We start from the raw sequence: 26,003 nt of genomic DNA on the forward strand, positions 1-26,003 counted from the left end.
CCGTCCCCCTGAGCACCCCGAGACATTTGTCCACTGGCAGGAGCTGGAGTTGGCAAGTGTGCGTTCACACAATGGGCTATGACCCAGAGCTCCGGTAACACCCAACAACAGTTTGAAATTAGAAACATAACGTAGAGGGAGCAAGGACAGCACGCAGCATAATACCGTTCTTATAGTGGTTAAAAATATGCAAAATGAAATATATATTTGTCTAGGCATTCTTAGCTGGGAAAACTATTATTTTATTTAGATTTATTTATTTGAGAGAGAGACACTGAAAGGGTGAGCGTCGAAGCCATTAACTGGGGCCCTATTAAATCTACACAGACCAGTCCTTGGAACCCCAGTAAAAACAGCCAGCTTCCAGTTTGATTTATCCTTCCCTTCCCATGAGCTGGAGGCCTTTGTGAGTATTGTGGCTGAACAGGGCACCAGGACAAAAGGTCAGGCCAGAGTCCACGTTGCATTGGGTCCACTGAGTCACAGACTTCTACCACGTGCCCATCACCTACTTCTTTCTTCAAATAGGTTAATTAGTTGGGACCAAACAACATAAAGCATATGGTTTTCCCTGAGTGTGGCCTTTCTGTTTTGGAAGGAATTCAGATCTTTTTGTTGTGCAAATCCTGGCCTGGGATATTTTTATAATCCTTGCTACATTGGAATGACCTTCAGAACATCCTTGACTTATTCGCTATTCACCTTTAAGTCAGTTCCTGTGTATGGTTTCATTTCATTCTCAAGGGGCGCCTGGGTGGCTCAAATGGATAACCCTCTGCTCAGGTCATGACCCCAGGGTCCTGGGATCGAGCCCCGCGTCGGGCTCTGTGCTCCGCGGGGAGTCTGCTTCTCCCTGTCGCTCTGTGCGTCCCCCTACTCTCTCCCCCATTCTCTCTCTCTCAAATAAAGAAATAAATAAAATCTTAAAAAAAACGCAAAACTGCCCTGAGCTCAGAATTTTTACCCCCATTTTACAGATGAACAAACTGAGATTCAGAGGTTCTTAAGAAACGACCCAAAGTTCCAGAGCCATGAAGTGGCACAGCTGAGATTCACACTAAGGCAGATTTGACCCCTCTTTCTGGAACACTAGGCTGACTCTCAGCACAGAGACTTAGAAGGCTCGGAGCTGGGCCCTGTGAGGCATCACACGGTGAGAGAAAACAGCAGCCCAGGGAGCGGCGACCTGAGGAGCCTGGGTGTGAGGTTGCTCGGGAAGGACTCATCAGCCAACAAGCCAACCCAGCTGGGCTCCTGCATTATTCAGGGCGACGTGCAAGGCTCCCCGGAGAACTGAGGACATCTAAGGGGAATCCTGCTCTCAAAGGGCTGACTCTCTAGTTGGGAAGAGGTAACCAAGAATCCAAGAAGACACATGACAAGCGCCGGCAGCTCTTCCCAGGCGGGCCTCACGGAGGCTATGAGCCTCCGGCTGGGGCTGGAAGGCTGAGCCTGTGACCGGCAGGCGACTCTCAGCAGTGTCCCTCCGTCCCACAACTCGTCTTAGAGGACCCGCTGTGTGCCCCCCCCCCCCCCCGCTCTGGTTGGTGACGTGGGCCCAGAGCTGACCAGGGGCTGGTCCTGCCCCCAGGGGGCTCCCAGGCTAGTCCATGAAAACGCTCCCACTAGAAGGGACTGAGCTGGGGCCGGTGCCCAGGGAAGGCAACACAGAGAAAATGTGTCCCGAACTGGGCTTCGAAGAATACACGCAAGTTCGTAGAGGTCATTCCAAGGGAAGGCCAGGGCCCGCACAGAGGCCTGGACATAGGTGGTAGTCGAAGAACAACACAGACAATAAAACAAGATTAAGGACAGCAACATGTGTGGACACCAGAGCCTAGACGAAGTCTCAGACATGCTATGCCCTTTACTCCTTAGAGCGGCCCTCGTCTTACAGAGAAAACGGAGACTCAGAGTTTCGGGTCAGCCCGGTACTAAAGGCAGAACCATCTAGAGCCCAGGACTGCTGCTCCCCAAACCCACGCTCTTCCCCACGCAGGGAAAAGCAGGTCACGGGGAGGAGGTGGGAGTGGGCCACGAGCTAGGGTGGGGAGTTGGGGCAGGGCTGGATGGCGCAGGCCACCACGGGCCACACCAGCGGGCCGTGCCCCCTGCCTGCCCTTCTGATGGGGCCGTTTAACAACGACAAAGCCCACCACACAGGACGGAAGCTCCTTCGAGGCCGAGGATGGGTGAGACAATGTTCCAGCTTAACAGGAAGGGGCTTGAAGGTGCGAGGTGACCCCAGCCCATGAAGGACCTGGAAGTACTGCCCGCGCGCAAGGCAGGTAACCTGCTAAGGGACAACGTCGACGCGGCAAAGTTGGAGAAAGCAAGCCTTCTTCCGGGATCTGAGCTGGCGTGGCCCTGGGGGAGCCCCGTTTCCTGCCCAAGTGCCCGGGCCCCGCTGGGGGGTTTGCAGGGCCTGGGCGAGTGGACAAGCAGGGGCTCATCTACCGCTGTCCGACGCGGAAAGGGTCCCGGCCAGGTTAGCAAGCTGTTAAATACGGTATGTCCCATTCAACTCAGGGAGTGGTACACGCTGACCCTCCGTATGTTCTTCTGTGTATACTTTCTCCTTGTTCACCACCTCAGAGGCTGGGTTCTCCGCAGAGTTTTATGCTAGAAAAATGATATCGGGGTGGGGGGTGCCTGGCTGGCTCAGCTCCTGATCTCGGGGTTGTGAGTTCGAGCCTCACACTGGGTGTAGAGGTTACTTAAATAAATAAATAAATTTTTAAAAAAGAAAGAAAAGTGACATGGGGACAGCCAGCCCCCAGCCTGCTGTCTGCCCATCCCTGCTCCATCCCACACTGGACACCCCAATGGAAACTCCAGGCTCCATCCACAGTCCCTGCAAATGGCCTCCCCCTCCCAGGGGCACCCACACCAGCAACATGGCCACCCTGACAGGATAAAACCCAGAAAGAGGTCTGCACAGCTCAGAAGCAGGCTTACAGCCATTTGGGCAAGAAATTCCAGGGGCTTGAGGACCCAGAGCATAGGCTGGGGGTTGGGGAGTGTGTGCTCTGGATGCGTGTGACCCCTTGGACCCCAGACCCCATGCCCTGTAGGGAGGGGCATGGCCTTAAAACCGTTGAGTAGAGCCCTCTAAATGGAAGGGTCTGGCAGGACCCCTTCTCCCTGGTCTCAAGGCAGTTCTGTGGGTCACAGCACTTGCAAAAGGGCGTAGAGAAGCTGGAGAGAGATCAGAAGAGGGAGAGCAAGGTGGTTCAAGGCGTGCAGGAGACTGGAGAAGGGAAGACTCAGGGAGAAATGTACCCCTGAACTGGAGGCGAACTGGAAATCCACAGTGAAGCTCATGTCCCCGAGAGGACAAACCAGAGTCTGGGCTTGGACTAAGTCAGAAAAGACTGCAGTCAGACCTAAGGAGGAACTTCCTGACTGGCAGGACGTGCTGTGGTGTCACTGGTGGGCCTGGCTGCGGGCAGTGTGTGCTGTGGTGGCTGCTCCTGGGCTGGCCAGCTGTGGGGCTTTGGGCAACGGAGTGGCTCTCTGGGGGCCTCAGTTTCCTCAACTGTAGAATGGGGATAACAGGGGTAGCTGCGTCTCGAGGTCGCTGGGTGGGGGGGGGGACGAGTTAAAGTGCATGCTGTTTCTTCAGCGCACCCCATACATGATGGATTATCGCCTGGCCGTGACCTGCCCTCCCTGCTCACTTCCTGGCTCTTTACTTAGGCTCCGGCAGCCTCAATTTTCTCACGGACAAAATAGGGACGAAGGTGCCAGTCTCACGGGGCTGCTTTAGCTGCAAGGACCGTGCTGACGTCCCAGACTCCCTCCTGACGGATCGCTGAGGTGGCTTCAGGATCTCTCTCCCTGCAGAAGCTTCAGTTAAGACGGAGGAGCCCCCAGCCTGTGGTCGGGCATTCTCTCTTCAAAGTCAAGGGGCGGGGTGGAGTGGTCCCCAGAGGAGCTGCTCCAGGCCAGAAGCAGAGGAGGTGAGAACTTACTCCTGAGGACCCCTTGCTGGCAGATGGGTGAGGCCCTCCTGGCCTTCATTGCTGGCTGCCCTTCTCTGTCCCTCCTTGGAGATCTATCGATGGATGGGGGCTTGGCACCTTCCAGGCTAAGCCAGTGCCCCCCTAAGATGTTGCCAATGGGAAAGGCCTGGCTGGTAGTGAGGGACCTTGGCCAGAAACAAGAGAGCTTCCCAAGAGGAAGATTATGGACCAACTTCAAGTTTCGAATGAAGCAGACCATGGACAAAAGAAAAGATGGTGGCTTACCCAAAGACAAGGCTTTAGTGGACTTGGGATGGAGGGGGAGCTGATGATAAAGAAAGAGAAACTGATTGGAAATCTTGCAACCCAACTCCCTCCTAGGGCAAGATTAAAAAAAAAAAAATTGTGTTGCCTTGGCTCTTTCCAGAAAAGATTTGACCGCAAACATTTATTCCAGAGACAACAAATATTTATGAGTATCGACTCTGTGCTTGCCAGGCACAGAGAATACAGCAGTGGGCAAGACAGTGCCTGCCCTCAAGGAGCTTATAATGCAACACACATGGGATTAAAGAATAACTTGAAAACAGAAAATCAGGATCAAGGTGAAGGAGAAGACAAATGCCAAGTCAAGGTCAATACAGGTGCCAGGATTGAACTCCAAGTTTGACTCTGGGTTTCCTAACAGCCAGGACATAAAGGGAAACATACTTCATCTGACAAGGGGAGATGCTCGTGCTCAGGGAGGAATAAAGCTGAATTTTGAATCGTAAAGATCGTGGTAAAAAAAGAGCAGCTGTCTCAGATACACCAGCTGCAGAATTGGTTTGGGCAAGAAAGATCCTGTCTGGTGGCTTTCTGGTACGGGTATGACAGAGGTCAGGTGGGAAGGAGCAGAAGGGACCAAACTTCTAGCTGGAAGTAATGGAGAGGCCTCTTACTCCACCTCCTTCCTGTTTCACAGGTGAGAACACACTGACGGCCCAAGCCCCCTGCGCCCATCCGAGGGGCAATATAATGGTCCCGCGGCCTCAACTGCCAGCCTCCGACTAGCCCAGCTGGAGGGCATGCGGCAAGTTCGCCAGGGCCTTGCATCTATCCCCGAGGGAGGGACCTCCCAGAGTTTCAGACACGGTATCCATAAACCCAAAGCAGCAGCTTACAAATTGAAGGTCGAATGTAATCTTGCCCCAAAGCCCTCCTTTGGGGAATAAGGCGGAACACGAACAAGTAGATTCTTGCCCCCAGGAAGAAGTCCACTTTTGTGCCTGAATGGTGGCAGAAAGAAAAAGCTTTGGGCCCAACAGGATGTGGATTGAGAATACAAGCTGGGGGACCCGAGTCCTCATCTGCAGAATGGGCTGAAGTAGGTTTTAGAAGCCCACGATGTGCGTATAGGGACCAGTACGTGGACTGCCAACAAACACACTCACCCGACCCTGGGTGCAGAAACAAGTCCCACCAAATGGGAATTTACAACTAAAGGCTTAGGCTCCCAAGTGTAGTGTGAGCTGGGGAGCACGGCGGGGATGGCGGGTAGCAGACAGAACACAGAGGGGAAATGTTTGCAAGTGGAGCTGCGATGGAAAATCTAATCCCAGGGGATCGGAGACTCTAGGGACGAGGCTCAGACAGCAGCCTGCTCAGGTCTGGGCTCCCATCCTCCTGAAAGCTCTCCACAGGTCAGGGCTGTCAGCCACGTGGCCTGGGCCAAGCGGACCTGAGCTGCGCGGGGCAGGCTGACCGCTGGTCAAGGGGAACCAGGTCCGGCTCCTTTCAAAGTCGGCAGAAGCAATGTGCTCGGAGCCTCAGGATAGGCCAGGGGTGGGTGGGGTTTGTATCCCTTCTGCCCATTCTGTCTGCTCGTGAGACCACGGTGATGCGCGCATGGGCCCGGCACTCTTAGAAACATCTTTTGTCCCTGTGCCTTTACAGAGGGTGTTACATACAGCGCAGTGTTTGTTTACGGACCCCTGCTCTGTGCTGGGGTCACTGGGCACTGGCGGGCGGGGCGGGGGTTGTGGAGGGGAGTTACAAGGGACTAAAACTCTGGTTCTCCCTTGAGGGGGGCATGTGTAGTCTGGGAGCCCATGGTGGAAGGCAGTGGGAATTCCGTAGGGCATGTCTGCCTGTGGGGGAGAAGAAGAGGGAGTGATGACATGGGTAGGGGCATGGCTTTGGCAATCTAGGAGTCCTTCCCAAAGGAAGAGGGATTTGATCTGGATTCAAGGCAAAGTAGCATTTCAACAGTTGCATGCAGGGAAGGGAGAGAGGAGGGGGCGGGGTTTTCCATGAACAGGCACAGAGGAATTGGGAGGGTCTTATGAAAGTACGACTGAATGGGTAGGTAGAGGCCAGATCCTAGGGAGCCGCGGTGCCAGACAAGAGGTGGGAGCCATGGGAGGTTTTAGAGCAGGGGAGAGATCCTCAGAAATCCCAGTTAGGAAGATAAGTGGTGAGGAGGTGGACAGGAGGCAGGATGCTCGCTCCCTCGCACCGCCACAAGCCCCTATTTGCATTCCTAATGGCCCTGCGAGGAGAGATTGGCTTTTCTCGCTGGCCCGGCTGGCTCTGGCAGATAAGTGGGACTCTGTGCCCAGGGGCAGGTTTCACACAAGGGACCTCCCAACAGACTGGGTGCTTGGTCCTGTTGCTCCCATCCCCCTTTTCACCCTCAACACACATGTGCACATGTGCGCGTGAGCGCACTCTCTCTCTCTCTCTCTCTCTCTCTCTCTCACACACACACACACACACACACACACACACCTTGGTTTTCCAACCTAGCTTGAGTGGTTGGTCTGCCTGTTTGCAAGTCCTTGTACAGGCAATTAGGATTTTCTGATGACCACAGGCCTCAGAAAAGCCCCTTCCACCTCCTGGCCCTTTACCCTGACCCCAGCTCACCTCCACCCACACCAGCATGGCTGTGTGTCCCTCCTTAGAAATCCTGCTCTGGGGCGCCTGGGTGGCACAGCGGTTAAGCGTCTGCCTTCGGCTCAGGGCGTGATCCCAGCGTAATGGGATCAAGCCCCACATCAGGCTCCTCTGCTATGAGCCTGCTTCTTCCTCTCCCACTCCCCCTGCTTGTGTTCCCTCTCTTGCTGGCTGTCTCTATCTCTGTTGAATAAATAAATAAAATCTTTAAAAAAAAAAAAAAAGAAAAGAAATCCTGCTCTGTGCCTGGCTGAGCGCAGTCAGGCCTCTGGTCTCTGCATTAGGTCGGGAGGGCTCCCGTGCCGTGTGCTATGAGCTGTGAACCCGGGCATGTCCTGTGGCCGCTTGGCCTCAACCTCCACCCCTCCCTTGGGTGCTCCCCACTGAGCCTCATGACGCCCCTATTAGACCATTCCTTCCTCCTCGGCTGAAAATACCAACTCCTCAAGCTCCGAGGCTCCGAGAGTCCTGCTGGGTCCCTGCTCGGCACCCTCTGACCAGGGGAGGACTCTAACTCCTCTTTTCTGGTAGGACCAGCAACGACGCTGACTTCTCTGGAAAGAACGTGACGCTTCTCAACGAGCCTCATCAAGACCCTTGCTTCGGAAGCTCTGGACAGCCCTGCAGGTAGGCAGGCCAGTGATGGCGGAATGATCATCGCCCACATTGCAGACAAGGACGCCGAGGCCTGGGAGGTGGTGAGACCCCTCCACGACCGCACAGCTGTTTGAGTACAGAGCTCCGTGCTCAGCCCTCCCCACCCCGCCCTGAGGTCAGCTCTCAGCGCCCACCCCCCTCTACCGGGCAGCTCGTCCAAATCACTGGGTGACCAGAATCCGGGATTGAAATCGCAGAGCTGGGAGTCCAAGGCCAGCCGCTTGCCCACGTCCCATTTTATTGAGGTCCAGAACAGTGAAGGGACTTGCCTAATGTCACACCCCAACTAGGGGCAGAGCCAGGGCTCAGGACCCCTAACTCACTGGCCAGAAACCTCCCGCCACCCCACACTGCCCCCTCTTGTCTCCCAGCACACCTCTGTGTCTCCATCCTTCCCCTGGATGTATGGGTGTGCCTGACATTTCTGGAATTCACTCCACACACATTAATGAGGCCATTTTGAGAAGGCCCGCCTCAGGGGGAACCAGAGAGCTGTCTAGTGTCCCCATCCTGACCCCTGCCAACTCCTCCCGGCCGTGCACGCCAAGCCGCAAACAGATAAATAGACGCTATTGGTCTAGGCTACCCTCCCCCCGGCCCCCAGCACACCTTTCTAGCCCCGAGAACTAGTGGCGGGGTTTTGGGTTTCAAAGCTGCGATGAGACTGCATGGAAACCAAGCAGCCGTCGAGAGACGTCAGGCTGCCACCTGGGTCCGTGTTCATAGAGGGGATCCAGATGTCACCACAGCAAGTGACCGAGCAGAGTAGGGGTTGCTTGTCAACAGTGCAGAAGTGATTTTGTAGCTTAAGCAATGCCTCTGAGACGTTGGTTTAGCGTGAAGATAGGACAGTTCCTCTCCCTCTGATACAAGCCTGACCCTGCCTGGAGAACCCTCTAGATCTAAGGCAGCCCTTGTGCCCACATAACACAGGTTGCCCGGCATTGAAGAACTGGTTGTCAACCTCTGAGCACAGAACCTGGTCCCTAGTGCCCAGCCCGTGGCCCGCTGAGCACCGACCATGCAAGGAACATACTTGAAGGAAGGATCCAGAAGCCGCACGATAGGGCACTGCAGGGAAAGTGTGGAGTTGGCATTTTCTGGAAGATTCTAGAAACCCTCTTCCCCCGGGTGGGTTATCGATTCACCTGTGCAGAAGCAGGGAAGAGAGGAACCGATGACCCTCCTCCCTGGACGGTCCTGTTTGCCAGCCCCCTCTGTATGCCAGAATCCGGAGGAGTCCCAGGAGATGGAACTCTGGTCTCTGCCCTTTCTCTCCACCTCCTCCAGCCCCAGCAGCTCTTCCTGCTCTCCTGGCCTAGTCCCTCATTGCGAAGAGGGAATTCCTTCTCTGGCAGCAGGAGAAAGAGGGACCCTGCTTGGAGCGTGGGCAGCGATGGGGACAGGCCTGGAGGGGGAGGGAGTAGAAGTGGATCTCCTGCTTCTGCACCACTCCTACCCCCCCCCCCAAGAATGTAATTAAGCAGCAGGCCTCTGCCAGGAGCCAAGCTTTCTGCCTTCCGTCTATAAATCACCTTCTGAATCATCTCTCGGCTCCTGGAGGAGCAACTTCTGTGCTCGGGCTGGTCCAGGCGGCCCCAGTGCCACTCCCCCCCTCTGCGCCTGCCTCCCCCACCCCTCTCCGGCCCAGCCCCAGGTGGCTCCAGGTCCCAGCTGGAAATGGCAGTGGCCGCAAGAGCCCCACAGACTGTGGGGTGGGAGGAGGGCTAGGGGAGGCTCCAGTGCCCTCTCTCCCTACCCTTCCTGGGCAAGCAGAGAGCTGAGGGTAGGTTTTCCTGGCCTAACTCTGTCAAGTTAAGAATAAAGCTATAGTGGGGGCACCTGGCTGGCTCAGTAGAAAGAGCGATTGTTGGACTCTTGATCTTGGGGTTGTGAGTTCAAGACTCGTGTTGGGTGTAGCGATTACTAAAAAATAAATAAATAAACTTAAAAAAAAAACCGAATAAAGCTATAGGCTTGTGGTCAGCAGTGCCAAGGATAATAGGGCAAGCTGACCTCGGAGGGTAAGAAAGCAGGGCCAGGTGAGGCCAACCCAGGAGGGCTTCTTGGAAGAGGCAAGTTTGGATATAGGACTTAAAGGGGTCAAAAAAGCTTGCAGACAGGAGGTGTGAGTAACAAATATTCACCTATACTTCTGTAGGCCAGGCATTGTTCTAAGAGCTTTATATGCATTTGCTCATTGAACCTTCTCTATAAACCTATGAAGCAGAAGCAATCACTGTTCTCATTTTAGAAATGGGGAAACGGAGGCTCAGAGAGGTTAACTTGCCCTAGGTTACCCAGGTAGTATGCGAAAGCCCCGGATGTGAATGTGAGCCCGGCTGCTGGGTTTGGGGGCAGTGTGGTCAGGGGGTGCACGCAGGCTGGTCCGGTGGCGGTGGGGCAGCCAGCTCTGGGACTGAGGGCAGGCGGGACTGCGGAAGTCAAGGGGCTAGGCTGCCTGAGACAGACAGGCTCTGAACGTCTGAATGGACCGGGAAGGGGTGGGGCGTGGGGAGGGCAGGGGGGAGAGTGGCAATGGGGCCGCCCCTGGCAGCACCGTGTCAGTCCCTGTCATAGCCCTGGGAATTCCAAGGGGCAGAAGGGATCCCTCAGGGGAGTCAGGGAGAAGGAAGCCCAGAGGGAGGCAGGGACTCGAAGCACAAAGAAAAGGAACTCGTCCTAGGTCGCGCAGCCAGTGGGCGGTGAACCCAGAACTCAGACTCGAGTCTCCCCACTCTGCTCTGTCATGAGAACATAACGTATAGACAGATCATCTTGGCCCTACCCTTGAGAGAGGGGTGAGGCACCCCTCTTCTCCCAGCCAGGGACAGAGGTAGAGAATGTCTTCCCCGCCCTGGTGGCTTTAGAAGGATTCTACGGCTCCCAACAGGGTGGGTGGAAAAGGCCAGAAGACCAGGTCCTCCTCCACTCCTGGGCTCACCACATTCTGAGGCCAGGGAGGTCTTCCTTTTTCCCCACTCTCCCTGGAAGGGTCTGTTAGCTTCATCCACCTCCGAGAAAAGTCACCTCTCCTGCCCTGACCCCAAGCTCCTTGTCTTGTCTCCTGCCGAGACCTATTCAAAGTCTAGAGAAGACACTTAGGTCATAGCTCCCTTGCCCTATCTCATGCCCAGATCACCTTCTCCACGGCCCATACTGTCTTCTCGATCCTTGGTCTGCCCAAGTACCACTCAGGTCTTTTGAACATTAAGCTCTGTAGTAAGGCGAGTTAGAGACGCTTCCTTGGCTGAGTCTACTCTTCAGGGATTTCCACCTAGGGCCCCCCACCCCACCTCAGTTTCTCCACCTTCATCGGTTATCGAGAATGCACCCAGGTGCCAGAGTGTGGGGGCTGGTGGGGGCTGGCTGGGTTTGTCCCTGGGAAAGCCGCAGGGAGGGAGAGTGTCCCCTAAAGATCTTGGCACCACAGTCCAGCTCCCAACTCTTTTTACCCCACCCCCACCCCCAAAAGGTCTTCCTACCAGGCAGCTGTCTCAGACGCAGGGCCCTCAAGATCCCTGGGGTGGGGGTGATGCTCAGACTCCGCCCATCGCTCACCTTTTGCCCCAGAGCTGTTGAAAAATGCTCTGAAATTCTGGGAGAACTTTCCCTGACTGCTGCCCCTTCTCTCGTGCCTTTTCCCCTATGCTAAAGCAGGTTTTCCAAGAATAACTCAGCTCCAAGCTCTTGGTATTATTATAACATTTCACCTGTTTTTGTTTTTGTTTTAAACAAAACGTGGTCCCATCATAAGAATACAAGCAGATCCGCCACCAATTTTGCTCGCCTTGGACAGCAAACCCCACCCACAGTGGGGGTGGGGTGGGCAGGAAGGTTGTTAACTCACTTCCAAGAGACCTGGCTTAATTTCCACCCCCCCATGTCCCCCCAGGGAAGGCCTGCCCTGGAAGGGAGACCACCCGGTTCAAGCCTGGCCATCCGATCTGCCCATCTGTCTGTCTGTCTGTCTGTGGGATCAACAGCCTCCAGCCAGCTCAGCTCCTCGCCAGCCCCAGCCCCAGCCCCAGCCAGCTGTAATTCCTGCCTGTTACAAGTGTTAACACCTGGCCTGGGGCCTTCCTCCCCCGCAGTCTCCAGGTGCCTCCTTGGGCCCAGCCCACTGACCCCCACGGGGTTTGACTGAACATGTTCACAAGCCTCTGAAAGGCGGGTGGAGGTGGGAGCCGGTGGGGGAGGCAGCACGACATCTGACAGGTAGGGAAACTGAGGCAGGGCTTGGGGCAGCCACTGGAGTGGGGGAATGGGTCCCAGGATGGTGGAAAGAGAACTCAGGTGTCTTATTTCCCAGCTCACTGCCCTTGACTCCTGCAGAACACTGTCCCCCAAGCTGTGAGGCAGGAGGCTGTCGAGGCTGGAGCATAAGAGGGAACAGAGCCCCAGGTGGGTGGGTCACGCAGAGGCAGGGTGGGCTCCCGACCCCCAGCGTCGGCCCCTTCCATCAGGGCCTCTGTCTCTGGAATGTAGCAGGCCCTAGGATGGGCCCTAATAAGGGAGTTCATTTTCCCCCCAGAAGGAGAAGAAAGACAAGTTCCTCCAGCAGGGGCTAACTGGGCCTGACAAGAAGAATTATAGAAATCGGTGCCTGTCACCGCTTCCTGTCCCAGCTCTAGCACTACCTGGCTGGGGAGGCCTGACGCACGCCTCTCCCTCCCAGGAGCCTCTGTCTGAGGCCCTGAGTAGCTTTACTTTCTGGTCTGCCTTTCTCAGGGCTGGGGCTCTAGGAGCGCAGGCCCCTGGGGGTTCGAAGTACCTTTCTTGAGAGGTGGCAGGGACAGAAATCCCAGCTAAACCATTTCCCCTGTAAATCCGTCCTGGGGAATGTGTGAGCTGGCAGGGCTAAAGACGGCAGCCTATGTGGGGCTCAGATGCCGAAAGAACTCGAATCTGACCAACTGCCCTGGAGGCAGAGTGGGAACAGGACTTTGAGGCCTGTCCACTCTATGGTCCCTGTCCCAGGCCCGGCCCCAGCTCTAAGAGGCTGACTTACCCTCCAGCCCAGTTCCAAGACCAAAGACAAACGGCCTAAGAGGGGAGGGCTGCTGACCGCTGTCCTCAGGCAGACAGGATGAGCTCGGGCCAAGAAGGGCTCTGCGCCCTGCCCCGACACTGCTGAGCTCGGGACCCTAGGTCAGCGGGGCCCTTTGCAGCTTCCTGGTTAGACCTTTGTCTCCTGCCGGACCACCCCTCCAGGACCTCGGACACCCAGTAAGCACCCAGGCTCGGGATGTCACTCACACCCGCAAGTCTTAGGTCTGCAAACATACCCACAAACCTGGGCCCTGCCAGTCACTGGCACGGGAGGACCGGGTCCCAGGCGGACCCAAACACAGCCTCACACTCCTGCTTGCAAGCACAGTCAGGTCATGGCCATGAGCACTGATATCCATGCACAAAGACAGCTGTGGGGCTTTCCCCTGACACCGTCATGAAGGCATGCGCGCACACGCACGCACGCGCGCGCGCACACACACACACACACACACACACACCACTCACATGCCCAGTCATGAACACAGTCATGCAGTGTCACAAGCAGACACAGGAGCTGACCTTTACGTGGGCATAGACACTTCTAGACTTCCTCTGTCTCTGTCTCTCTCTCTCTCTCACACGCGCACACACACACACACACACACACATCCTAGAATCAGCCACTTGCTGGCACTTGTGTGTAGAGAGGCAGCACGCCCTGTCACAGCCACGGATCCCCCATCTCACGTGAGTTCATGTCCATGGTGGCCCAGGTGCGGGCACGGACTCTTCCATATGCGGAGACTCGCTCGTGTACAGTTGACACCTCTTACGATCATAGACCAAGAACACACACACCCCTCTCCTCTGCTCAGACAAAGCAGCATCCCTGTCTCCCCCTCCTTGCCCCCCGCCAGCCCCCAAACAAGCCATGTGTCCAGCACTACATTAGGGAAGACGTCCTGGCTTTCCGGGTTTTTCCAACATCTTCCTATCTAGATGCTCCCCAACACAGCATTACACACCAGACACCCCCCCCCCCAACGCTTCCCCACAGGCACTGCCCTGGGAAGTGCCCTCCTCCAGTTAATAGGGTAGGGGACCTGGCCTCTTCCTCACCCCTGCAGCCTGTGGGGCTCCAAGCCTTCTCTCCGTACCCTCCCCCCACCAGTCCCCATGAAGGCAAAGAACAGCATGGCCTTGGCCCAGGGATGGAAAGAGGGTCAGAAAGGGCTAGAAAGGTGGGATGGGTTTAGGCAGTGGTCTTCCCCCAACAGGCAGAGCCCCCAACCTGGAATCCCAGGGTGCCCCAGCCACCCCTTAGACCTCTTTATGTACCGGAGGCCCCAGAACAGCCCAAAGCCCCAGAACAGCCCAAAGCCGCGGGAAGGATGGGCTGGGCGGAAGAAAGACTTTCCCTCGGGTGTATGTCCTGGGAGCAACTCTCAGCACCCTCTGTACCCAGACCCTCGGCCGTGCCCTGCTCCTGCCCCCATCCTGGCCCCCAGACAAATCCTGCCACCCCCAAACAACTGGAGGCAGACTCAGGGTGTGGCCCCGGAATCATGCTGGCTCTGCTCCCCCCTAGCTTGGGCTGGGGAAGGGGTGGCAAGTCAGGGAAAAGGGGACACATGCAGGGGGCACTGCGCCCTGGTGGCCTTCCTCTGACTTTCACCTCAGGGGCCACAGGCCCTCTTCTTACTCACAGATCCCAAATTCTTCCTCCTCACCTCCCACCCCTCCCCGCCGCCCCCCCCCCCCCCCCCGCCGCGGCTCTCCTACATCCAGGAGGGTAAGATTCTTTAATTAAAGTTTTCCGGAATGCAGGGGGCTGGAGACTGAGGACAGGCGGGGTATAATTTAGAGAACTGGTTTCAGTATGTCTTTCCCCTCTGGCCTCTGGGACCTGCCGGGGGGCGGTGGGGCTGCTTGGAAAACAAGGGGACTCCCTGGAACTGGGGCTCCCAAAGGGATGTTTATTCCTTGGTCAGTCCCCCCCATACACGCACACCCCCCCCCCAAACACCGCGCCTGGTTTCCCAGCCTTATTTACTAAAAATGTCTTTTGTATCCGCATTTCTCGGAGACAGAATTCTCCTTTCCCTCTCTCCCTTTCTCCTCGGTCCTCGGTTTTCCAAAAGGAACGAATTTGACATGGAGAATTGGGTTTTTGGTCAAAGAACAAACCCACCCCCTCCCAAACAACTACATTTTCAAAGAGCCCCTCTTTTGCCAGGATGGACAAACAAGAAATGAATAAAATCCGAATTCAATGGCATCTCGGATCAGCAAATACCATATTCACTTCTGAGGCTCAAGATTAATCTAGAGCAGAGTGGGGAGAATCTGATGAAATCCACCCCCCGCCCGCTCCCCTGCCCCAGGGATCCCTGAAGCCATCGGGGTCTGAAATATGAAGGCAAAAGGGGTTATTGTGGGGGAAATCTCTTGATGGAGGCGCCGGCGGAGCTGGGGGTGGAATGAAGGAACAGGATGATTTTGCCCATGAAGACCCCAAAATGGAGAAGAGGAGTGGCTGGGCCCCAGGGACAGCGCTGGATTTCCAAGAAACCCAAGTGCAAGCAAATGGAGGGTCTTCGGGGCCCCCAGATGGAGACGCGTGGAGGGTGAGGATTTAAGAATCAGAGACCATTGGAGCCGAGAAAAGTCCTCCAGCCTCTGCAGCGAGTAGCAGGGAAAATGGTGATTATCAGAAAAGCCAGGAGTTGGATTCCGAAGGCGACACCAGCAGAAAATCCAGGAGGGGTGGGCGAGTGGGGGGCTGGAGGGAGGCAAGGAGAAAGGAGCCGCAGCCCACCCCCGGCCGGCGCCCCCCACCTCCACGGGACTCGGCGGAGAAATCGGGCCGCGGGCAGACAAGAGGCGAGTCTTACCACCAAATTGGGTAGCCGGCGAGGACCCTGGTGCCACAGAGCAGGAGGCCGAGGAGCAGCCCGAGCAGGTGGGGCTCCATTAGAAGCGGCGCCGAGGAGGAAGTTTGCCCGCGACCATGAAGAGGGGGAGCGACGCCCCCAATAGTTGGAACAAAGTCCACTTGAGATTGGAAATGACTTTCGGGCTTGTCAGAAGCGCACCTCCACCCGCAGCCGCCCCCCTCCCGAGCCCAGCGCGGAGCAGCCGGGTTTGAGGATGTCAGCGAGCAGCCAATCAGCGCCCGCGGCCTAAGGTAAGAGATGAGTCTGTAGTTCAGCCTGTCAATCACGCGCCCCTCCCGCCCGGCCCACGAGTCGGGCTCCGGGAAGGGCATCGCCCAGCAAACTTGGGCAAAGCCCGCGCCCCGGACATAGTGGGAACCTGGGGGAGGGGTCCCGGCACGTTGGACCCTCTGCTGGCACGGGACCGCCGCGGCGCGCCCCCCCCCCCGCCCCCCGCCAGCCAGGTTGAAGAAGCTGGGGCTTTGACGGGGGCGTTCACGTGGTGCCGGGTTGGATTGGGCATTGATGGGTGGCTCCTTTTCTCTCGGGGGACCGTGACCCCTTTGGACTTGGACGCATGAGAAATCGAGAGTAGAAAGCACACGGATGTTTCCAGAAGCCTCGCTCGGGCAGGACAGGATCCGAGGGTCTCGGAGGGGGTTGGGAAATACAACCCCTCCCAGCCTCCAGCCTCCGGAGCCGGAGAGCCTGCCGGCCACTCGACCCCGGCCGCGGGAGGTCGCTTCCCGGGTGTCCGAGAGGCGCGCAGAAGGGTCCGCGGAGGCTCGAAGGTCTGGCTGCGGGCGGCGCCGGGGGACCGAGCTGAGTGTCATTTGAGTCTTTTGTCAGGGATCAGATCGGTATCGGGACCTCCTGCTGCCTTTGCATTTCCTGCAACTGACACCAGCGGCCAGTTGCATTTCCTGCTCGCAGAGCCAGGTCACTTTCTCCTCCAGGGGTTCAGGCCCGGCCTCCAGCTCGGGTCAGAAGCAGTGCCCGCTGTCCCATTTGGATCTTAAGGATGAACCGTTTGGGGCCAGTGAAACGCAGCAGCCCCAGCAGGGAGCAGCTGGGGTCCTCAGAAGACCCTGCTGCCCACCAGGGCGTCCTCCCCCCAACTCTCTGCCTGAGTTCCCACCTGGGGTTCGGGTTCAGTGATAAGGAGTCCTTTCCCTGTGTGGAAACCAAATGTATCCAACACCCCCACCCCCCACCATTGGAGAAAAGTCCCACCACAGCCCCCTGGGGTCTTTCTGTCCTCTCCCTCTCCAGAGTCCAAGAATTAGGTCTCAGTCCTGAGTGGTGCTGAGATGGAGGTCACTCTTGGGGGACTGGCCCCCTGTCACCTGGGCGACCTGCTTCCCAAGCCCCTCTCCCGGGCCACCCACAGCCCCAGAGGCACCAGGGACCCTGGAGTAGCCCTGGGCCTGGGGTGAAGAGAGCAAGGCCAGTGATGGGGACAAGGGACACTGCTCAGGGTTTGGAGGCAGAAGGGGAAGCAAAGGTGCCGTCCCCAAGTCCCTCAGAGGCCTGGAATGGCGGGCCATCTCTACACCAGTTGGGGGGCATGGCCAGAGGAAGTCCGGGCAAGGGCCCAGACATTCCTGGCCTTTGATCTGGGCCACCCATGCCCATGGCTCGAGCCTGCTGCCCCTGCCCATCCTGAGAGCCCTCTCCCTACACGGCTGCTGTGGGCGCGGGGAGCTCAGGGAACTGGCCCCGGGGCACCAAGGGTCGGGAGAGCCGCCTGGGCTTGTCACGGCTCCTGCCGCGCGTTCCTAGCCGGGGGCTCGGCTGGAGGGGTGGGGTGGGGTGGGGTGGGGGGAGAGATGAAAGAGAGGAGGGAAGGGGGAACAGGGAGAAACAGAGTGAAGAAAGGAGAGAGAGAAAGAGAAACTGAGAGACACGGATACAGAGAGAAGAGGGCGGGAGACTAGCAGGGGGAGACGGAGGAGAGAGAAGGGAAAGGGAAAAGGAGGGAGGCTGAGAGGGGCAGGATGAGCAAGACGGAGAAAAAGCCCCAACCTGCCCAAGAACAGTGACTGGGACGGAGGCTGCAGAGATGGCAATCCTTTAGAGATGCCCCCGTGGTGGGCTAATTCTGGGGTGCCTTGTTTCTGATTCACCTGGAAAGAGGGTCACAGTGGGTTTGCCGTAATCACTGACGGTGGCGCCTCGGGGTGCCAGCTCTAGGGGTAGAGAGCCCTCCAGACACCCCCGCACGGCCTGCTAGGTCCTCCCCTGTGTTCTGTCCTGCCCAACGGGGACTCTCCCCCGGTGTTCTGATCCGAGGTGCCTGCTGGATCTCACCTTCTGCCTGGAAGTTCGGGAGGCTCGGAGTCCATAATTGTCGTTCTGAGAGCTGAGCAGGGCTGCCTGCCCTGGCCACCAAGACACATTGTGGATTCAGTGTGACCAGGAGGCAGGAGCTGGACTAGATGACCTCTTGGGATCATTTCTGGGGCCTCAGAGTCCATAGGAGCCAACCCTGGGAGGTGGGGGCAGAAGATCCCCGAGGCTGTGGGTGGGCTGAGGGTTGGCTGAGAGATGCCCAGCCAGTGGCCCTCGGCAGCCTAGGCAAGACTGGTCATTCTCTTAAGGGCCACTTGTATCCAATGCCTCCTCCAGGCAGCCTGGGAGCACCCGGAGACCCAGGTCAGGAGCTTAAGGCAGGGAAGGGAAGAGAGGCCAGAAAACAAGTGGGTGGGAGGAGAGAATCTCGGACTTTTGCTGGCTGCACAGCCTGGGGAAGTAAAAGAGCGGAGGCCTGGCAGGGAGGTGTGGGAACCCATTAGTGGCCCTGCATGGCGCCCTGGAGAATGGAAGCTGGTGTGGGGATTTCCCCCCACTAGAAAGCTGCCCAGAGGAGGGGATTCCTGAGCCCTTTCCCCTCCCCTGCCAGGTGTCCTTCCTTCAACACAGGCTTAATTTCCTTCCTCCCGCCCGCCAGGCGCTGCCGGTGGAACACAGAAATGGTCCCTACCCGAGAGGGGGAGGGCGCCCCCGCGCTACGTGTCACGAACGGAAACACCCTCTCTCTAACGGGCACCCCGAACCTCAGGATGGGTTGCAGTCGATGGGGGGAAAGGGTTAAATTCCCTCCGAGGTCAGCCAGGGTGGCTGAGGTGGCGGCGTCGGTGCCGTGGACCCCGAGGCCTCCGCCCTGAATGGGAGGGTGGCCTCTAGAAAGAGGGCCGAGAAGGCTGGGAGGGCCCGGGGCCTGCGGGCTGAGGGCTGGCACGTGGGAAGCCCTTGGTGTTGTGCGTGTGAATATCGGGGAGCTCGGCGCTGCCGGGTGATTGCCCGGCCCCATCCCACCCCCCACCTCTCTCGCTGCCCCGAGGTTCCTTTTGATGTGCGCTCCCCCGGAGCACGCCGTCCGCAGCTGTGTATTCAGCGCCGCTCGCCGGGCCCCCTGCGGAGCACGGCCGAGACAAAGACAACGGCGGCCAGGCCCCCGCCCGCCCGCAGGGGGCTACCCGTCTGTCGCCGGGAGGGAGGAGGAAATCTCCGATCGAGCGCAGGGCTATTCATTTTTGCTTGGAACGTGCCCGAAAGCTGCTCGGGGCCCAAAAAGCTGGCGCCCAGACCGGCCTGGGGAGGATGAAGAGAGAGGGGAATGCTGCAGGGTGGGGAAGCCGCAGGTGCCCAAGTCCAGAGGGCCTAAGAGAGCGCACGGGGAGCGGCACGAGGGGGCGCGTGGGGGCTCTCTCACCGGAGAGAGGGGCTTTTCACTTTCTCCCAAGAGCTATAGGAGCCTCAGAACGGTTCAAGCGAGCTCCTTGGAAGCCACTAGAAGGCTGGACAACCAGAGAGGACAGCCCGGAAGCAGGCAGGCCATAGCGTGGGTGGTGGGCACAAGAATTCACTGAACAAGATTTCTTTAAACCGCCCAGCGTAGAGGTAGCGTCCTGGAAATGCCAGAAGACCGCACCGGGTAAGCACCATAGGTGAGCAACCAGTGTCAATGGAACACACAAAGGCGCCCGGAGCCGGCCAGCCCCTCCGTCGTCCGGCCCTGGCACGCCCCCTGGCGGCGGTGCTGATAATAAGGCAGGAAGTCCGCGGGCGAGGAAGGGGGCCCCACCCGGCCCCGCACCCGCACCCCGCGGGGCCGGGAGCCCGAGACTTTGTTGGTGAGCAGCCGGGATCTTTGGGGATCCAGGTTAAGTAGGCGTCCTCGTGAGCGAATGCCCTTAATCTACTTCGCAATCCCCGAGCTTAGCTGAGGATAAGGTGTGCGTGGCTTCGGGCTCCCTTTCCTCCCCACCCAGGTGGCTCCGTTGGGAGGCCGGGCGGGCCCCAGATGCAGGACGCGGGCGGGCCGAGGTGATGTGAGGTCTCCTCGGCACCGCCTGGCGGGAACCCTGCGGCTGCCTCCGCTTTGTGTCGAGATATGCGAGGCTGCAAACGGCAGAGTGATGTCACCGAGTCCTTCCCAGCCTGGCCCACCCGCACCTTGAGATCACAGGTGCCACCTGTGGGAACGTGAGGGCTTTCCCCTGTCGCAGTGATTCCTCCGGTGCTGGTCATCTCCAGTTCCCCAAGGGCATTTGGGAAAGCGATTTGGGCCAGAGTCCTTTGGAAGGGGAGGGAGCAACAGAAAGGATGAAGGGCACCCCTGGCCAGCTGCCTGTTATCCCTGAACCTCCTCTATTCTGTGGGAGGTGGAGATAATACTTTGTATCTCATAGGGAGTTGTCAGCGTTAAATGAGAGCCGTGCTGACAGAACGCCAGACCGCGGCCCAGGATAATAAATATTGGGTTTCTTTCTTCTCCTCTTAGGGGCTGAGGAACAAGCTACTCTCTTGGGTCGCTCCTTCTGCCCCCGTCAGCCTTAGCTAAGCAGTCCCCCTCAGGCACCCAAGAGCTTCCTCCAGAAGGGTTTTCCAGGAAAATCTTGTTTGATGTTCCAACTTAAACCTACCTCAAAATCTCCTTTCCAGAAAGGTTCCCCTTACCACTAGCTGCTCCCCGACCCTGTCCCTCTTGGGCTCCTATTCCACTTTATGTTTCTGCATAGCCCCTAACACTGACCTTATGTTGCATACATTATATGTCAAATATGGCCGTTCATTTCCTACTCCAAAATTAAAACTCTGTGGGACTCCCCAAAACCCCAACACCCTGAGCAGGGGCTGGCACATAGGAGGCCCCATGTAAACATTGTTGATGACTGGCTGAGAGACAGAGGGAGGAGGCAGGGGCTGAGGTCTCGGATGGGAGGACCCCTCTCTCATGTCTGGGATCCTTATGGCTCTTCAGGGTCCCCACGGTGAGTAGACCTTGGCCCTTCGAGCTCTCCACCTACCCCCAGCTCCCCAGCTCTGTGCTTTGGCTCCTGCTTCTCTTTCAGAGGAGAGTGGCACTGCCCCAAGTGGGGTGAGATCAGGGGTTGGCAGCCTGCTGGCATCTGGGGCTTGGCAGCCCTCATGCTGCCCTTCCCCATGCCGCCAGCGCCCCCTCTCTGCCACTCTTGCCCTCCTTCTCCTTCCCTTTCCTCCTCCTCTTCAGCTTTCCTCCAGCCCCTTTATGCTGCCTTCGGCCTCAGAACCCGGCCCGGAGCCCCCACCCAGAGGGGGCTGGCCCCCCGGGGGAAGTGATCGTGTCCAGGAAAGCAGAGCCAGACCTTTGTGTGGCTGGTTTTTCTTGGTATGGACTATGGCTCCTAGTTTCCTTTAAAACCAAGATAAGAGCCATGAAGGTTCTTTCCATCTCAGGGGTCTTTTGGGGAAGACATCTCTGGGGCCCATTAGGGAGACGGGACAGAACAAGCCTGATATTATTCTTGGAGATGGTGTGGAAATTTCTGGTCAAATCCAGGTTTAGACCCTCCAGAGCTCTGCCAGCTAATTAGCGTCCCTGCAGACAAGTGCAGCCAGCAGCGGCCGTTGGTGGAACCTCAGGAGGGGCCCTGGGTCCTGGGAACCTAGACACATGGCTAGGGACCCAGTGGGCTGGCCATGGGGTCAGAGCTGCCTCACCGGCAGGAGCCCAGGAGCAGGTGGCTGGGACAGGTACAGGCAGGTCCTTGGGCAGACCAGGGGCACCTGTCTGGCATTGCCCCACACCTGGCAGAGCCCGTCTCCTTTGCTCCTTGTCCTTGGCTTCTGGGTAAGACCTGAATGGGGTTTCATATGTACGGTGGGGAGACCCTCTGTGTGAGTGCTTGTCTTAGAGACCAATCTCTTGCCACCACCATCACCCAATCAGCACCAGCTCTGCCTCCTGCTGTGAGACACTGGGCACACTACCTGCCCTCTTGAAGCCTGTTTCCTCACCTGCAAAATGGGTATAATAACACCTGCCTCGGATGGCTATTGCCTGTTCAGTGGAGTGATGTGTGCGATGTCTGAAATGGCACCTGGGACATGGCGAAGAGCTCAGTAAGTGGCCCTTCTGTACTTTCATGACAGTCAGCTGCTCTTTCTTGAGCCTCTCCAGGGTAAAGTCTTCTATGCTGGTGGCCCCTTTCTCCAGGCTGAAAGAGGCCCCCAGTCTGTTCTGCTGTCTGCCCCTCCCCGACCTGGCTCAGAGATCAATCCTGATTGGTCTAAGCCGATCCTGGACTCATTCCCCTTACCAGGGATTGGTTTAGAGGTAGGTATGTGACCCATCTTTGGCCAATGTGACATGAGAGGAGGTCTGCTGGAGTGTGCAAAAGGACTTCTGGGAAAAGGTTTTGGGGGCTTTTAAATGAGACTAAATGTCCCTTTTTCCTGCTTTTGGACATTGTGTCTGGGTAGGATGCCTGGAGCTGCAGCAGCCATCCTGTGACCATGAGGGAAACTGCCTGAGGATGAGGCTGAGTAGTGGAGGAAGAACACGGCAAAGAGAAAGAAGCTGGGTCTCTGACACCGTTGCTGAGACATTAGCAGACCCCTGCTTCGGAATTTCTTGGTATGTGAAATAATACATTTTCCTTGCTGTTTCGGCCACTCCGGGCTGTTAACTTGCAACCACAGTCCTCCAAGTGACATCTGTGCCCTCCTGCCCGTAGAGCCTAGTATGGTGCAGCTAGATGAAGTGCTGCTAATCGACTCACAGTTGAGCTGCTTTAGTTTACAGGCTGGTTAGGCTTCTTTTTCTTGGTTTGGGGGTTTAGTCTGGATGCGGGTGAGGTTGCAATTGCTCCCGGAGCTGGGAGACTCGCTCTGAGACAACTTGGAGGGAGAAGGGAGCAGTAAGAGACGGTGTAGGAGTGAGATGAGGCTTAAAATTAATCCAGAATCTACTTCCATCTTGTGCTGCCTTTTCCCTTCTCCTTAAGAAACCGCAGCTTGACGGCTAATGGGTACACGTGTATTCTGGGGTCGATGAAAAGGTTTTGAAATGAGACTGTGGTGATGGTCACACAACTCACTGAATCTGCTACAAGCCACAGAGTGGTAGACTTTAAAGTGGTGACTTTTATGGTGTGTGAATTGTATCTCCATTTAAACAAAAGAGGGGAAAAAGCTGGAGCTCAGCTGCCTTCCTCCCACCCTCTCTCCACCTGTAATCACAGCCCTCCATTCGCAGCCTCCTCAGGCTCCCAGAGAAGCCCCCTCCCACACATCCACACAGCTTCCTGAGGCTGTGCTCTCTGGGGCTGGTGGAAGGCTCCTCTGGGGTCCGGGGTGGAGGTGGGGTTGCATTCTTCCTACACACACACACACACACACACACACACACACACACACACACATTTTCAGGCTTCTGGGCATCAGCTTCGCCCTTTATCCACAGACCAGGGTCTCCTAAGTTAGGACTGTCCCCACTGGCCAGCTAGCCTCAGGTTGCCGGGAGGGAGGCAGGGGAGCACAGGCTCTGGGATCAGAGGGAGGCATTTCAAATCCTGGCCCCACCACTGCTTTGCTGTGACTTTGGGCTAGTTATTTGGACCTCCATGTGCCTGTTTTCTTACCTGTCAAATGGGTATGCTGATCCCACAACTCCCTGGGGTTAAATGGAATAATCTACCCAGAGAGCCTGGGGCACATAGAAGACCCTGATGCTGGTGCCCTAAGATTTATTATAAACTTGTGACCCCCCCCCAATGGCAAAATCTTGATCAGACTGTCTAATGAGTGAGGGCCAGTGGTGATGGTGATGATGTTCCCAGAGCTCCTTTGCTGCTCCCAAAAGGCTTTTCCCCCCTCTTTCTTCTTGCCTGTCCCTACCTGGACCCTCCCCAGGTCCCCTCTGCCTTTTGTTCTGCACATCAAAGGGGGTGCTAAGGTGAGAAATCATTTTCTGAACCCCAAATCAGAGAACATGGTGTAACTAAAATATATTTTATTTTATTTTTTATTTTATTTTATTTTATTTTCTGCTCCAGAATTTAAGAAAGTCTGAAATATAGTTTGGCCAAATGTTGGAATTTGGAGAGCATTTCCACTGCTAATGCGAATGTTCCTTGGAAGCTGGAGAGGACCATGGATGATGGCCCACGAGATGAAGCATGGTATTTAATAACTTCGAATCACACAATGAGAAGGCTCATTTACTCACATTCTTATTCCACTCTCCTTCACTCTTCTTGAGTATTGTCCAGGAGAAAGTCTGTTTGGTACTAAAACGACACTAAGATTCCTTCCTAATAAGGAGAGAAGGGGGCGCCTGGGTGGCAGAGGCGTTCGTTGGGCGTTATGGGATCGAGCCCCACATCGGGCTCCTCCGCTATGAGCCTGCTTCTTCCTCTCCCACTCCCGCTGCTTGTGTTCCCTCTCTCTCTGGCTGTCTCTCTGTGTCAAATAAATAAATAAAATCTTTTAAAAAAAAATAGAGAAGGTCACACATCCAGAGCCTTTGGGGGCCATAGTATCTGGTTAGAACGAAATCACGCTGCTCAACATCACAGTCTTCTAATATCTCCTTATTAAGAACGAAGCAAATAGATTTAAAGACAAGTGTTAAGAAAGGAGCAGGTCAGGTACTGTGGGGCAAATGCAGAGTGGAAGTGCCGGGAGTCTGGAAACCCCAGATCGCGGTGCCCGCCTGTGTGGTCAGGGCATCTTCTCGGTGGCCTGCACCTGCTGGGTGGCCAGCGGCCCTGAGGGTGAGCCAGGCTGGAGCTGGCTGAAGTGGAGGAGCCCCCGAGGTGGATCCGGAAACCATACTGGCGAAGAGCTGAGATTCATTCCCGGCATCACCCCTACCTTGACTATCAGGAAACGTGGGGCCACCCATCCAGCCTTATGAGTGTGTTAGATGACAGGGTGGCCTGGCACCAGGCCTCTGTGACACAGACACTCTTGGTGGGGGGAAGGAGGGAGGAGGAAGCTCAACTGTCTCCCAGTTGTCCAGAGGGGCTGGGGAAGGAGGTCCCCCCGCCCCCCCCCCCCCAGCCAAGTCCAGGCCTGGCAGAAACTATTTGCGTGGAGGAGGCAGAGAACTTTGAGCTGGCAAGCCAGAGCTCAGAAAGTGCACTGGCCTCAGAGAGCCACCTGTTCCCCTTCAGTAAGGTATGTAAAGGGCCACAGAAGAAGGGGAGCAGAAACCAGGGTTCCAGCCCCCCCTTTCCCCTGACTGCCTGTGTGTTTCCAGGCAAAGCACTTACCCTCTCTGGATTTCAGTGTCCCTCTAGATTGAAGTGGCCAAATGAGGAGTCCTGGTCCTGACAATCACAGTAGATGATCTGTCTCCCCATGACCCCCGGGCCCACCACCCCTTGTGTTCCTGCCCCTTTCAGGGCAGACCAGGACACTGGGCTGGAGCTGGCTGCAGGCCTCTGGCTTGGGCTGTCCCAGCCTTCAGAGGAGACTTGTCCTTCTAGGTGAGGGGTTGTTGGTGTCCAGCCCTGTGAGGCCCTAGCAGGGTCGGGCAGTGCCCAGTGGCACTATTGGCAGGCTTAGGGCACTAACAGAAGAGACTGGGAGCTGAAGCTGAGGAGGGGGGAGAGAAGGAAGAGGGGTGTGCAGGGCGAGGGAGAGGTGGTTCTATTGGCTGCCCCTCGTGAACGTGCCGAAGGTTGCCAAATTGAGTTTAAGCCTTGGTTCCAGAACACAAAGCCTCGTCTCTGGGGGCTTGACCCCTCGGAGCCCCCACCCCCAGGCCCGGCCGGCTGAGCTGCCCCAGAAGGGCCTGGTTGTTGGCTGCGAAGTGGCTGGGAGGGAAGTTTTAATGATACACAACACAAGACACAGGGGGGAAAGGAAAAAGGGGGGTGGTGGAGGAGAGAAGAGAGGTGGGGGGGGGTAAAGAAAGACCTCCTGCCAGGCCTGTTGCCAGGAGACGGCTAGGCAGCCAGAATCAGCCCTGCTCTTTTCACAGTTGCCTTTAAGCACCGAGAGAAAGCCCTGGCCATAAAGGGGGACATGTGTTGCTGGGTGTGTAAGGCTAGCCTCTGCAGTTAGGGGAGCCCCTGGCCCCCGCCCCCTGCCGCTGCCTGGAGAGAGCCCCTCTCACCCCCAGCCCTGCCCCCGCTACTGGGGGTTATGGATGAGTGAGATTGGGCTGCAGAGCGATGGAAAAGGGCTCAGGGAAGGTGGTGGCCCTGGCCACCGAAAGACTATAGTCACCTCTGGGGTG

The 26,003-nt window shown here is 56.9% G+C and overlaps 1 protein-coding gene across 1 annotated transcript in view; it reads right to left on the reverse strand.

Moving 5' to 3' along the window:
- The window catches only part of WNT3 (Wnt family member 3), a 41,311-nt gene extending 25,783 nt beyond the window's left edge, over positions 1-15,528 (reverse strand). The window contains exon 1 of the mRNA XM_045814513.2: positions 15,449-15,528. Within this exon, the coding sequence (XP_045670469.1) occupies positions 15,449-15,528 (80 nt within the window). The remainder of the gene's footprint in view (positions 1-15,448) is intronic.
- Positions 15,529-26,003: the final 10,475 nt, after the last annotated feature.

The sequence above is a fragment of the Ursus americanus genome, chromosome 23 (genome assembly GCF_024610735.1).
Source record: "Ursus americanus isolate L20-20 chromosome 23, mUrsAme1.1.p, whole genome shotgun sequence".
In the NCBI taxonomy this organism is placed as follows: Eukaryota; Metazoa; Chordata; class Mammalia; order Carnivora; family Ursidae; genus Ursus; species Ursus americanus.